Genomic DNA, 15,002 nt, shown 5'->3' on the forward strand with positions numbered 1-15,002 from the left:
AGCTCAGGTGTCTGGGTCTGCCCGGGCAGAGCTGGGTGGCACACACGGTTGGGCGGCTCTGCGTTGGCAGCGGGGCACGGTGTTGGGGAATGTCTGAGAAGGCCGCTGGCTGGCATGCTGGCTGGAAGTCCCAGGGGGGATCACTCGATGAGACCGAGTTGTAGCCAAGTCCGTGTCACCAGCCATCACCCTCGTGGGGGTAGCACAGACACACAGACACACTGAGACATACAGGGTCCAACTGTAGTATGTTTGAGACTTACGTGGATATATATGAATTGCATTTTGAGTTCATCAGAGTAAGGCGGTTTCATGGAAAAGTAACTTTAAACATTTTATTGTACAAACTTGTATGTTAAGCAAACTAGAACATCCCCAAACGGTTTCTGAAGGTTTCACTGCTTCCATTTGTAAAACTTACCGACCAGGGCCAAACCGAACCTCAACTTCCACTCAAGCCTAAACCCAAGGAGCAGCCCACAGCCCCAGGCCTCACCCCAACATGACCGCGCTGCAACCACACTACAGCCCGGTCCAACGTCAAGATATTATGAACCGTTGGCTTAGATATCGTTTTACTTTAGACTTTTTTCTGTCTATTTTGGCACCGCCGAGATCAACACTGGCTGTCTGTTAGCTCAATGAATTACTGCCACAATATTTCAGATTACAAGAGGTTTCAAAATGTAGAGGTTGTTTTAATGGGAAAGTGTAAATCATTTGACATGGAATGTTTCTTGAGTCCTGAATTTGAGTCCAATTTTCCGCCCAAAGGTACCAGTGCTGGCTTTTACGCCAGATATTGCCAAGACTCGCTGAAAAGCCCCATTGATACACGGTTTGAGATCCGAGACAAAACTGTGACGTTCATGTTTCACAGTGATACTAGACTGACCTCTTGTGGACACATGTGGAAAGCGCATGCAAGAAGAAGATAACAAATATATATATATATATACATTGTTATTGTTTTGAAGATAATTTTTTTGTTGTTGAATCTAGCCAGACCAAGTACCCTACATGAGCAATGGTTCAGATAAAAAATGATGTGACAATAATTTCTGCATCTACAGTTACACAACAGAGAGCATTCGGTTCATCGGACCAGTTGCATCCCAGTACTATGGAGGTTATTGTGTGGCTTCTCTACCAGTGGACACAAAAGGGGTCAGTCACATTGGGGGTTTTCAAAAAATGTGCTGAATCAGGTTAGAAAGTCACCAAACACACATCTCTGCCTTCAACTATGCTCCCAACATTCCTTAACTATTATAGTATGAGCTGTCAACTATATTGGCATAGCCTACGTTTTTATAGGTCTTTACTGTTGTTTTCACTTTTTTGTTTCACTAATTTACTCAATATCATTTTCATTTTTTTCTCAACATTATGTCTGAGTCCTGAAGAAATACTACTGTGAGAAATTGGTATTGTAAGAGCTTATTAAACGAATGTAACGATTTACGTTATTCAATCAAAGCATTAGGTGACAAATTCACACTCCCTGGTGAGAACATGAGACAAATTCAACCAGATGGCCTACATTTGCTTTTACCTCAAATACCCCCGCATTTTTTTTTCTTCTAAAAAGGTACTACGTCAGACAGACGCATGACCTACGTACTCAATTTTACGCACAGGCGCGCCATATTTCCTCCCGGCGTTTGGTCCTCATTGGGAACACGTTGCATGAAACTCCAAATTTATATCGTCACATTACAGATATAATTTTGAACTCTAAGGAAACGAACACCAAAGTAGCGTATTTGGGTGAGTCAATTATCATGCCAGTGATTCATTTAATGATTTAAAAAAAAAATAATAACAATGAATGGATCTACCAATGGGTCTACCAATTTACTAGCTAGCTAAGCTATCCGTCAGGCTAGCTAGCTACTTAGCTGGATGGCCGCACTGGATAGCCAGTGCTAACGTCAGAGTAACTATCGTCAGCAATCATGTAGCTAGCTAGCTAGTGTGAATTTTAAGACTGCAAGCTAGCTAGCATGTGTCATTTCTCGTATCTTGTGTCAGCTGTTGATAGCCAGCTAACTAGTCAGGTTAGACTAGCTGCACTTGATTAATATGAAGTCTTTTATAAATTGATATATGCTAATTCGTGAAACCCAGCTGAGTTACTATATTTAGCGTCGTCCAGATGTGTTTTAGGACAAAAGAAAAGAAAAGTTGAAAGAACGGGCGATCTAGTATAGCCTAGCCAACGTTGGGTTCCATCCAACGCTAGCTACTGTACCCTATTAGCTATCTAGTTAGCTAGCTATTCTAGTCTAGCAGGTGGAGTACATTAGTTAACTAGATGGAAATTCAGTGTATGGGGACATACACTGAATTGCAGACATTAGCAAACTGATCAGTTTAACGTTCTACCGCGTATCTGTCCATGAAGCTATAAATTGGCTAAGACTCTTAACAAGAACGTTTTGCGGTTAATAGTGGTTTTATTGGTTGGCTACGTGCTAACCCAGCTGTGCCAACTTTACAAACGAGTCTTGCGATACTCCTGTGTCGAATTCAAATTTTAAGTCAAATCATTTGTCACTCGCTAGGGGTCCGTTATGGTGACAGTTGCCGGCTTTGTTAGCTAGCTCTAGCTTGTTAGTTTAAAATGGAGTTTGGGCTGACTCACGACCTTGTTCTCTGTTAGCTAGCTATCTGCGGCAGCAGCAGAGGGGGAGAGGACCTGATCTGCCGAGACCTGATAGGAGGTAGTCAGAATGTCGGAGAAGAACACGCGAATCGCCATCGTCAACCATGACAAGTGCAAGCCAAAGAAATGTCGTCAGGAATGCAAGAAAAGCTGCCCAGTGGTCCGAATGGGTAAGATTGGAAATCATTAATGTATCGTAAACCTTGAAATCTGTCACCATAGTTACAGTATGCAACATAACACAAGACCCAAAGCACAGATCCGAACATCATATTTTTTAAATAATATCCTTTTGATGCTTTCATGTACTAATTTCTGTCATGCAGGCAAACTGTGTATAGAGGTCACCGCTCAGAGCAAAATTGTCTGGATTTCCGAATCTCTCTGTATTGGCTGTGGAATCTGCATTAAGGTAAAACATAATAATTTGACCATGACCAGTGAAATGCTTAGTAGTTGGTTGAATGTGGCAAAGTCTTGATAACTCTACCCTTACTCCACCCTCATCAGAAATGTCCATTCGGGGCCTTGTCCATCGTCAACTTGCCAAGCAACCTTGAGAAAGAGACCACTCACAGATACTGTGCCAACTCTTTCAAGTTGCATAGGTGAGTTCAGCCCCAAGTTAAAGACACGGGGAGCTACACCATGACAAGTTTTCATCCAGCCTTTCGGTCTGATTTGTTTTTCCAAAATACAACCCAATGTGTGGGACATGTTTTAGATTACCTATACCTCGACCTGGGGAGGTGTTAGGGCTGGTGGGAACCAACGGCATCGGCAAGTCCACAGCGCTGAAGATCCTAGCTGGAAAACAGAAGCCCAATCTGGGAAAGTTTGATGTGAGTGAGATCTGCCCACATGGCCACACATCAATCACAGTGATTTCAGTTCACTTCCACATTCCCAGCACAAGCTCTTAAAGGGATTGATCATGGGGGAGAGGGGCTATGGCATGTGTAGCATTCCTCATGTGTCATAACAGGACCCGTGTTTAAGAGCCCAAGTGTGTCGGCCATAACTATAAAGTCGCAATTAAATGAACATAGCATTCATATTAACACTGCTGAACCAGGACTCACATTGAGAGTATAACACTCTCCGTACACAATAAAGGAAACATTAATGTCAACATATGTTTGGTGTGCCCCAGGCTCCCCCAGACTGGCAGGAGATCCTCACCTACTTCCGGGGCTCGGAGCTGCAGAACTACTTCACCAAGATCCTGGAAGATGACCTGAAGGCCATCGTCAAGCCCCAATACGTCGACCAGATCCCCAAAACGGTCAAGGTCAGTCCCCCTCTCAGCCTGTGTTGAATCACACTACCACCAGAAGGTCGGTGAACCAATGCGGTAGTTGCCCTTACACGCTGTATATTAGTAGTGGCAAAGTCATGTGATCTCCAGCCACATGCATACCAAACATGAACAGGAAGGCTTTGTGTCCCAACGGGCCAGGCGCTACTATGGCCAAGTGTAACCGTGTTCCTGTGTTGTGCCACCAGGGGACCGTGGGTTCCATCCTGAGCAGGAAAGATGACACCAAGACGGAGACCATCGTCTGTGATATGCTAGGTACGCCGGCTCCTCCTTCTGTTCCCAGACCAGTAGCCTTTTCTAGTGTCCACATGTAGTTCAAACCTTTTTTTGTTGTTGTTGTGGGAAATGTTATTTTACAGGCCGACTTATTCCAAGAAATGATGGTGGAAATTGTTTAGAGAGCAGATTTTGAGAACTTTTCTGTGTGTGTCCAGATCTGACTCACCTAAGGGACAGGAACGTGGAGGACCTCTCTGGAGGAGAGCTGCAGCGCTTTGCCTGTGCCGTGGTCTGCATCCAGAGGGCTGACATGTAGGTCCAGGGGCACTGCCGCCTCAACCAAGCGCACCCCAAGTAGCCCTGCCTTGTTGAGTAGCTAGGATCAGTGCTGTGTTACTATTGAGGTTTCCCGTTGTCATTCCAGCTTCATGTTCGACGAGCCGTCCAGTTACCTGGATGTGAAGCAGCGTTTAAAGGCTGCCATCACCATCCGCTCCCTCATCACCCCAGACAGGTGGGCAAGAAATCAACTAAAAACATCTGTCTATCCATGGGAAACGGGAGCGTGACTCTTGACCCCAGATGTTTGTTTTGTGCGTGTGTCCCCTCCCAGATACATCATTGTTGTGGAGCACGATCTGAGTGTGCTGGACTACCTGTCTGACTTCATCTGCTGCCTGTACGGCGTACCCAGCGCCTACGGTGTGGTCACCATGCCCTTTGGGGTCAGGGAAGGTACGCTCCCCTTCCCTAGCGCTCCCACATCCCAGTCCAGTGCCTCTCGACGCTACACCATACAGTCATCCCTAGGACTGGCTCTGCAGGCTACACTCTGTGCCAGTCGTCTGTAAAGACACGTGATCTGGCTCAATTTGAGCTCTGCTACAGTGCACCCCAGTCTGGCTTTGGCAGGCACTCTCTGACATGGAAGTTGCCTTAGAGCCAGCTGGTACACATCTCCACCATCAATGTTGATGCGTTGTTACCTAACCTGTTGTGAATGATTTCTGAATGCACATCGACCTCCCTGGGGGCTCTGTTAATAATGTTAATGTTGCCAAATTTGGGTCTTCTTTTCTGATTGTGTAACTGGTTTGTACTAATGCAACCAATTACCAAACGTTGAAACTACAAACTGTCTCACACCTATTTTCTCCGGCCCGTCTGGCGCCCCTCCCTTCCTCCCTCTCTTCAGGCATCAACATCTTCCTGGACGGCTACGTGCCCACGGAGAACCTGCGCTTCCGTGAGGTGTCGCTGGTCTTCAAGGTGGCAGAGACGGCCAACGAGGAGGAGATCAAGAAGATGTGCCGTTACCAATACCCCCACATGAAGAAGGCCATGGGGGACTTTGCCCTGGAGATCCTGGAGGGAGAGTTCACAGACTCTGAGATCATGGTGATGCTGGGGGAGAACGGTAAGTAACGCGTGTGTGTGAAAGAGAGAAAGAAAGAGGTTGCTCTCTGTGTGTGTGCCCAGGACACTATTATAAATGTTTTGCCTTTCTCAGGGACGGGTAAAACAACTTTCATCAGAATGCTGGCGGGGCGCCTGAAGCCAGATGAAGGAGGTAAGCCTCACCTGCAGTCTTTTGAACAGCTGCTTAACACCACTACTCCACTGCTATTACCTCAGTAAATCCTCTAACATCAACGTTGATTGTGTCTGCTTCATTTTAGGTGAAGTGCCTGTCCTCAATGTCAGCTACAAGCCCCAGAAGATCAGCCCCAAGTTCAAAGTAGGTGTCCCTCCTCCCCATTCAGCCCCAGCTGCCTTTTCTGAGGACCACACCACACCACACCAGGCTGGCCCCTCACCCCTCACCTCTCTCTCCCCACAGGGCAGTGTGCGGGCCCTGCTCCACGACAAGATCCGGGACGCCTACACGCACCCACAGTTTGTGACAGACGTCATGAAGCCCATGCAGATCGAGAGCATCATCGACCAGGACGTAAGTGACATACTGGCATCGTCGTGGCGACCGCAGGTGCCGCAGTTAGCTGGTTTTGTAGCATGTCAACACTGGACAACATGTTTTAGATGATCCTGCGTGTCAAGCTTTTCTAATGGCAATGCACCACTCTAGCCACCCTTGCATAGACTTCAGTCTACTTTGTATTAGAAGATAACTTTTAGATCATTTATGATTATTTTATCATGGGTGCTGTCTGACCAGTCCTTTTTCCTTTTTCCTCCTCCTCTTCCCCCTCCTCCACTCCCAGGTCCAGAACCTGTCTGGGGGTGAGCTCCAGAGAGTAGCCCTGGCACTGTGCCTGGGCAAGCCTGCTGACGTCTACCTTATAGATGAGCCCTCCGCTTACCTGGACTCAGAGCAGCGTCTCATGGCTGCCAGGGTCATCAAACGGTACGACCAGACTTCAGGAGAGCGCCACCTACAGCTTGGGGGTGGTCCAGTGCCTCTCGACGCTACACCACACAGTCATCCCTAGGACTGGCTCTGCAGGCTACACTCTGTGCCAGTCGTCTGTAAAGACACGTGATCTGGCTCAATTTGAGCTCTGCTACAGTGCACCCCAGTCTGGCTCTGGCAGGCGCTCTCTGACATGGAAGTTGCCTTAGAGCCAGCTGGTACACATTGCCGTGATTCTTAATACCAAGGCATAAGAGGCCTTGCAGGAATTGGGATATCAGCTGCTGGAGTCGTTTAGAAACAAATTTGGTGGAGTGCATCAAGACTAGTTTAGTCATTTGAGCTATAGTTATCTTGTTACGTGTGTTTGATTTGATTAGAGCTCAGTGAGTAAAGTTACCCTAAAGTTAGGTATGTTAATGCCTTCGTCTCCTCATGCATCCCTAGCTTCATCCTCCACGCTAAGAAGACGGCCTTCGTGGTGGAGCATGACTTCATCATGGCCACCTACCTGGCCGACCGCGTCATCGTGTTCGACGGCATCCCATCCAGGAGCACCGCCGCCAACACGTAAGCCCCGTCTTACCTGACGCCTAGCAACACGGCCACACTAATCTCTACAACTCCAGATCCCTTTTTTAATGTTTAGATCCCCAGCCCTATTTATCAATCTGCGCTCTGTTAAATAACCTTCACACCTTTGTAAAGATGGTAAATCTACTGGCCTAAGTTTACATAAAAATTTAAAAACTTGGGTGGGGATGAATAGGAGGGTTGCTCACTTGTGAACTTAAGATGGTGTAGAAGGTTCCAGAACCTTGAACTTAAGATGGTGTAGAAGGTTCCAGAAGCGTGAACTTAAGATGGTGTAGAAGGTTCCAGAAGCGTCCCTTATCTGTCCGACCCTCCAGGCCGCAGACCCTGCTCGCTGGGATGAACAAGTTCCTCTCGCAGCTGGAGATCACCTTCAGAAGAGACCCCAACAACTTCCGACCAAGAATCAACAAGATGAATTCCATTAAGGTACCATGTCGCAATTAACAAAGATGTTCCGTTTCTTCAAATATTAAACAACCTTGCCGAATAAGTTCTTTTTTTGCATTTGTGTTTTCACTTGTTTCACACCTGCATATTCTCTCCTCCTAGGATGTGGAGCAGAAGAAGAGTGGCAACTACTTCTTCTTGGACGACTAAATCCCATTCCCTCCTTCATAGAAAGAGAAATCTCCATCCTCCTCACCCCCATCTACAGTGGAAGAGAGAAAGACACTGGCCCAGCAGCAAGCCAAGTCCCGCCTTCCAGGGTCCATTGAATTACAACAGGGTTTCCTTTTCCATTTCCCAGGGGAGCCTCCCATGGCCAAACAAATGACAAAATATTCATTAAGTGCTAGTATAAGTCATATAGAATGTGTGGATGTGAGTCCCCCTGAGAAATGTCTTTGAATATCCTAGCTGAGCTCCAACCTATGCTAAGGGTTAGGGAGTCTAGTTATATATACATGCACACGCCTTTGTGACCCAAAGGAATGTTTTAGCTCATTTTTAAAGAGAATAACTCATTAAATAAATTGACCCCATATCCTGTGCATGGCCATGTTTTTTCCCCAAGTAAAATATTTAAAAAAGTAAAGGAAAACATAAATTGACTAAGAAAATGACATGTATTTCCTATCACAACTATGTACATTTGAAATGGATATTGACAACCTATACGTCTTGTAAGCAGCACAGACCATGGTCTTGAAAGATTACCATAACTTGCTCTGGATCATAGACCTTACTTGCTCCAGGTACCATACGTTATTTAACATTCACTGCATAGCTACAGCTAAATATATAAGGTGTACAGTTATGCTTTATTGATAGAAATGATGAATGGGTCTCTGGTCTTTACTGAAATTGTTTTATTTTCAATTTCTGAAATTCTCACCCGAGTTTAATGTTTTCTTCACTACTGCTTGTGATATCTTAAGTTCGCTGCTAAGGCATATTTGAAGCTTGCTGCAAAAGTTTCTCAGATCAATGGATCACACCTTTGATAAAAAATGGTTGTGTATTTAACCAGTGTCATCTCCCAAACCAACCACTAGATGGGGCTAAATATTAAACATATTTGCTGCTCTTTTGTATTGGTGGGCCTATACCTGCAATATGGACACGTATCTTGTTTTGTAACTCAAAATGGCAAGTGTGTGTGACAAGAAAAAAATATCACCATAAAAGAGTATCTTTGTCTCAATGTCTTCCTTTCTGTTTCTTAAAGTGCTGGTATTTGAGAATAATCAATGCTAAAGCAGTGGTTATCTACAATTGGTGTGCGAGTCATGCATAACATCAGAAGTTGACCATTACACCACTAGTTTTGCATGCATGACCAGGACAATCTTTTTACAAGAGGGTAAATATTTGGACCACCAGTGGTTGGAAAGGTCAACCTGACGTTTTTCAACATTTGTTCTTTTTCTATAGTCCGGTGGCTGAGCGGTTAGGGAATTGGGCAAGTAATCCGAAGGTTGCTGGTTCGGTTTCCGGCAGTGCCAAATGATGCTGTGTCCTTGGGCAAGGCACTTCACCCTACTTGCCTCGGGGGAATGTCCCTGTACTTACTGTAAATCTCTCTGGATAAGAGCGTCTGCTAAATGTAAATATATTTTAAGTGCCAGTTTACCAACGGGATTATGGAGATAAGGTAACCATAAAAATAATATACAATGGGCAAGAAGTCTGAGCGGGCCTCTAGCCTACATTCCAGAGAGGGAGGTTGTGGCAGGATGGGCTGGGGCTGGATGGTGGAGCTGGATGGTGGAGCTGGATGGTGGGGCTGGATGGTGGAGCTGGATGGTGGGGCTGGATTGTGGAGCTGGATGGTGGTACCGGCCTGAGAGTCCTGGGGTCATGATTGACAGGTCACTACTTTGAAGGAAGGTTGTAGAGTGAATGGGGGCAGTGCGGGGCTAGAAGGAATAGATGAGTGTGGGTGGGGGGAGGGGGTATGCTTTGTCTACTGGGAGTAAAACATGACACCACTCTGAACAGGATCTGTGGGAAGGGAGGGGGCACATCAGTTAAAAGGAGTATCCAATCAGATTACAGCAGATTACAACCGGCCCTGTAAATGCATTACCAGGTCTTAACCCCACCACCACACACACACTCCCGTACACACAGGGGGTATAGAAAGGGCACAGCTGCAGCCCTCAGGCCTGAGGGGGGGTGTGGGTGCTTGTGGTCGTTCTACCAGGGATCAGTTCAGGACTTTGAAATGACATCATCGATGCATGTGCCACTCTGTCTTAAAGATCAAATTAAGCAAGGGATGTCCCTGACCTTATGCTGTAGTAAATGTGTAGCATTCAGACATTCCCCACATGCATCACCATTGTGTTTTGCAATGAAACTAGGCTCATGTACATACATGTATATAGGCAAGCTGGTCCTCATGCACATTAGCTCGTTCACATAGCATCTGTCTATTTATATTAGCTATGGATTTATATTTTCATCAGTCCTACCAAAGGCATGCACATACCGGTTATGTATAAAAATGTTTTTCCATTCTTGTTCATCTGAAAGTGCATTTAGAGACTGTTCTGGATCATCCTTCATTGTTTTGTTCCAAGTGTTTCAACTATTCATCCTTCTTTGTGTTACTGATTAGCTCTCACTGTTGTAAGCCATCTGCCCCTCCCACACACATTTACATTTGACATTTAGCAGATGCTCTTATCCAGAGCAACTTACAGTAAGTACAGAGACATTCTCCCCGAGGCAAGTAGGGTGCCTTGCCCAAGGACATAACGTCATTTTGGCACAGCCAGGAATCGAACCAGCAACCTTCGGATTACTAGCCCAATTCCCTAACCGCCACCTGACTCCCGCACACACACATACACACACACACACACACACACACACACACACTGACACCCAAAAACGTACATAGCTATCTCCCCTCCTGTTTACCCCTGCACCATGACAGTTGACCCTAAAAGCGCAGCAATGATCTAATCCACCGGTGATGATGATTATTCTGAGGCTGAACCAAATCCGTCATCGCGTCTTTTGTTTTGGGAACCGTGCTATTTTCTGCCTCTGCTGATATGTGTATGGAAGCCCAGATCCAGGAAGAGGTGATGTCATGACACTATCGTTTACAATGCCCCCCCCCCCTCACACACACATACACACACTCCCCCCATCCCCAGATGTACAGACCGCCACCTCTCGTGAGAGATGACCTCACTGGACTGTATTGCAGGAACATCTGTGAGATGAGACCAGGCAGGAAGGACTTGCATACAGTCCCATTGTAAAACAGCCACATAGGCAAACACAGCTTTGACTCAGGGGTGAAGTAGGCCTATTGCATCAAATCCGCTTACCAAATCCTGTCTTTGGAGTTGAATTAGGTGTGTGTGCAGGTGCGAGATTCCTCTTCCCGCCCAAGATGAATCACTTCTTGAGGGATTAACACAAGTCGTAAATGTAAAGTTATAGAGTTCCTTCCGACATTTCTCTACCACCTGCTGCCTCTCTTAAAATCCATTCTGAGAATTCGTACGACCTATTGTTTTTCATGCTGTATGTTAAATATGCACACTTTATGCACACTACATAGTACATACACAATACATACGTACTGTAACTGTTTTTACTGTAATAACCTGCCCAAGAACTGCGGTTGAAAATTAGCCAGCTGGCTAAACCGGCACTTTTACTGAAACGTTGATTAATGTACACTGTCTCTGAAAAAATAAACAAAATAAACTAAACTAAACTACTACAAAGATTGAAATATGTGTAAATCAGAGTCCGACTACATTGGAAAGTTTTCAACTTGCACCGAACGGCATGGACATACACAGAATAAATACAATTCCTCTTCAAATCTTTGAAGTCCACCTGTAGAATACTCTCTCTATTTTGCAGTCCCAAGCCCCCCGTAGCACAGTTGTCTTCTCCGCAAGTTCACCGTGTCATCGCCGTGTCATCGCCGTGTCGTCGTCCCCTGCTGTGACGACCCACAGAGGAGCCCTCTCTGGAGCTCCCTCATTCTCACCACCTGGGGACAGCTGATGAGGCCCCCAGAGAGCCAGACTGCTGTTTCCTCAGTGTCACCCAGACCACCCTCCATGGTGCCCTGTCACGGGGGAGCTCTTGTGTGGGGAAAAGGGTGTGCATGTGGAAGGGGGGGGGGGGGGTGCATCAGACTCCAACAGGGATTTCTAGACACAGTTGGCACTTGACTGTGAGTCTGTTTTTAAACAATGGGTTCAGTGTTAGAAATGTCAGCATTTCCTGACAGAGATCCACAGCATTTGGCTGCCTAAGAGATCTAGGAGATCATTTTGTAGTGTGCCTGTGTTGAATTTGGTCAGAAATGAGGGATGTGGTGGTAAGGTGCGTGTGTGTGAGAGAGAGAAGTATCTGAAAGATTGTGTGTGACTGTCTTGTTCATTGTTTCACATATGTATGGACTCACTCCCTGGCATTGCATTTTAATGTGGAGATGATTGACATTAACCAACCAGAGACACAGCAATGTGCCTAGGGCCCCAATCATGATGACCTAAGTGACTGACACCTTCAATGCCACTGTATGTGTCTGGTGCAAGGGTCTGTGTGGGTGGAGTGAGGGGGCTTTGGGGATGGAGGGGAGGGAGGGATATCGCTCCTCCGCACATTATTTCTAGGGCTTGCGGAAGGCTGCGTCTTCAAGCGAGGCGCCCGTTTGAAACGCGAGCCGGACGATAGGCTGCCGAGGCGATGACTAGCGTTTCTCCACCGGCCCCTGCCAAGAAAGCGCCTTTGCATGCTGCCTGCCAGGGGGAGGGGGGGGGGGTGAATGGCATGTGTGAGAGAGTGTCATCCCAACGCATGTATGTCAATCAGCTCCAAGCATTTCCACCCCCGTGCCAGTTCACAGTACTCCGTGGTGACTGTGATGTCAAAGTATCCGACCCTCAGCTATGTTCTTCCTCCTCTGCCCGCCGGCCAGAGACAGGCAGGGATCCAGTAGTTTTAAATGGCTCCCGTTCTCCGTAACCCTTGACCTGATACTACTAAGTGAACTCACCATGGCGGAGTGCCCACACACTGGCCATTGACTGACTGACTCTTCAGACCAGCGGACACTACCGACAGGGGGCTAGGGTTGGGGGGTTTAGTTGAAGGACTATTTTATAGGAGTATCTCATGACCCTGAGGTTATTACCTTGTAGGGCCAGTCACACAGAACTGTGGTTATATTCTGGTCAGAACACGGCAGTAGACAGTGGAGCATCATCTTTCCCATAGAGTAGGCTGTGGTACTGGCCCAGTACCAGCTCCCAGTTCTAACCCAATTCCCAGCCCTATCCCTAGCCCGAGACCTAGCCCCAGACCCTAGCACCAGTCCCAGTACCTACCGTAGTCCCAGCCCGTCCCAGACCCTAGCACCAGACCCAGTACCTACCGTAGTCCCAGCCCGTCCCAGACCCTAGCACCAGACCCAGTACCTACCGTAGTCCCAGCCCGTCCCAGACCCTAGCACCAGACCCAGTACCTACCGTAGTCCCAGCCCGTCCCAGACCCTAGCACCAGACCCAGTACCTACCGTAGTCCCAGCCCGTCCTGTGGACCAGTGTGAGAGAGCAGGAGGGGATGGGAAGGTGGTGACCCCTTTTCTCCTCTCCCTCAGTGCTGTCCAGCTGTGTGACGGCCAAACAATAAGACATGTCATGGAACGACCTCCCTGAGAAGCTCTCCCACTACCATCAAATACTGGGATGGCAGGGGCATGGGGTGGAGAGCGGCTCCTCAAGTTGTTCCACTCTGGGTTTGGTTTTCTTCTCATAAAGGCATTATCTCATGGATGGGATTTACATTGATTTTGAGAGCTTTGTTGATGTCTATGGCAGTGTTACTGCAATTACATCAGTATCAATAATACAGTACTAAGAGCTAATAGTTTAACAGTATCCAATCCAGTTGATCTGTCAAACCAGGACTAATTCTATTTCATTTTTTAGTGTGATAACATTGATTAAGATTGCAGGAAAACTGCACTGCCATCATGGATTTACTTACTGCAAGAGATGCTTGCTTATTGTACCATGATGCAAAAGACAAAAAAGCATGTTTAGCTGCTATCATTCAGCAAATATTTGCATTAAGTATTGCAGCCTGCTTCTTCTACAAACAAAGTAGGCTTCAGTCGGATGAAGGCACCCAGGGCAGTGACTGGATCAGAGGATAGTGCAGGAGGTGCGGGTGGGGGGGAGGGGGCGCAAACTGACACTCTTTTTCTAAATAGCAAAGTAATCAAATTTGCCGACAATTCAAGTCTAATTTTGGCATCTGTAGTGCCTGTCTTTCCCTCTAAAATACTCCCATCGCGCTCCCCAGATCGCACTGTTTTCCCAGATTTTACATTCACGTGCAGCTTGCTCTCGCCTTACTCAGACATTCTGTCGCCAGCTCCGTGACGTAACCTGCGCTAGGAGCGCCCACTTTCAGTGGTTCTCCTCCGCCGCTAAATCAGCCCGTCTTGAGGATAATATAGTTCCCCATTTCACAGGTTCCTGCGACCGGCTTTTCTCACAGTTTGGCAGTGGTGCCTTTGAACTTGACTAAAGACTTAATTTATTTGTAGGCGATGCTGTAACGTATAAACGAGAATTCCTAGAATTTTCCATATTTCCAAGTTTTTCATGGAAGTACGCATCAGTGTGTTTATGTTGTGTGATTTACAGTAGCATCATTGTTATAGGTCCTACAGTCTATCTTTTAATACTAGCGTACTGAATGCAATTTTCTTAGCAATTTTACTATTTAGTCACTAACATTACAACGCATGATTCAATGCATGCAGACTTTATGCAGAAAGAGTCCAGTTTCAAGAACAAGAAAGGAGATGAGGAAACGAGATTTTAACTATACCCTTTTATAGTTGCATGATATGCAACATTTATAAGACCATTTGCTGACAATCAAGACTCTGGTCTATTTTAATCTCTTGTGTATATATAATATTGTTTACGACTAGCTTGAACTGTCCGTTTAGACCTATTTGCTCAAACAGAAAGGTGAGAATTTGAGATGGTGTATGACATGAGTGAACATGTTCTAATGTTTACCCTCGCCCAAGAAACTTTTGTTCTCCTGACAACGTAAATAGTGCTTATCATATCACAATCAAAGTAGAAGAGCGGATTGCTTAACACAGTGCAGTTCAGGAGTTCGCCATCAGATAACCAACACCAGACAAGAGAGCATATCTGTCTGTTAAGGTTGCATGATACTCTGTGGATAGTTTTGAAAAGAGACCGCAAAAGAAGTGAACTTTTTTCGGGAAAATTTACAAGCTGAAGATTTGTTGTGGAAATGATTCACAACAGAGATGTTTATTTGCCCAATGCAGAAAACAAGTTCACGTGGAA

General features: G+C 46.2%; 1 protein-coding gene across 2 annotated transcripts; it reads left to right on the top strand.

The window, feature by feature from the left end:
• The first annotated feature begins 1,645 nt into the window (after positions 1-1,645).
• On the top strand, positions 1,646-8,817 carry abce1 (ATP-binding cassette, sub-family E (OABP), member 1). Of its 2 annotated transcripts, none has more exons than XM_047045703.1 (18): positions 1,646-1,770; positions 2,666-2,838; positions 2,995-3,080; positions 3,179-3,276; positions 3,393-3,510; positions 3,822-3,959; positions 4,175-4,244; positions 4,424-4,520; positions 4,633-4,722; positions 4,822-4,943; positions 5,404-5,625; positions 5,719-5,778; positions 5,888-5,946; positions 6,049-6,159; positions 6,431-6,573; positions 7,027-7,149; positions 7,491-7,602; positions 7,726-8,817. In XM_047045703.1, exons 2-18 carry the CDS (start codon positions 2,736-2,738, stop codon positions 7,771-7,773), a joined length of 1,800 nt encoding a protein of 599 aa, XP_046901659.1. In that variant the 5' UTR covers positions 1,646-1,770; positions 2,666-2,735; the 3' UTR covers positions 7,774-8,817. The 2 variants fall into 2 exon arrangements, with proteins under 2 accessions (XP_046901659.1, XP_046901660.1); XM_047045704.1 differs by having other exon boundaries at positions 2,670-2,838.
• Positions 8,818-15,002: the final 6,185 nt, after the last annotated feature.

This window comes from Hypomesus transpacificus, chromosome 22 (assembly GCF_021917145.1).
Source record: "Hypomesus transpacificus isolate Combined female chromosome 22, fHypTra1, whole genome shotgun sequence".
NCBI classification, from domain to species: Eukaryota; Metazoa; Chordata; class Actinopteri; order Osmeriformes; family Osmeridae; genus Hypomesus; species Hypomesus transpacificus.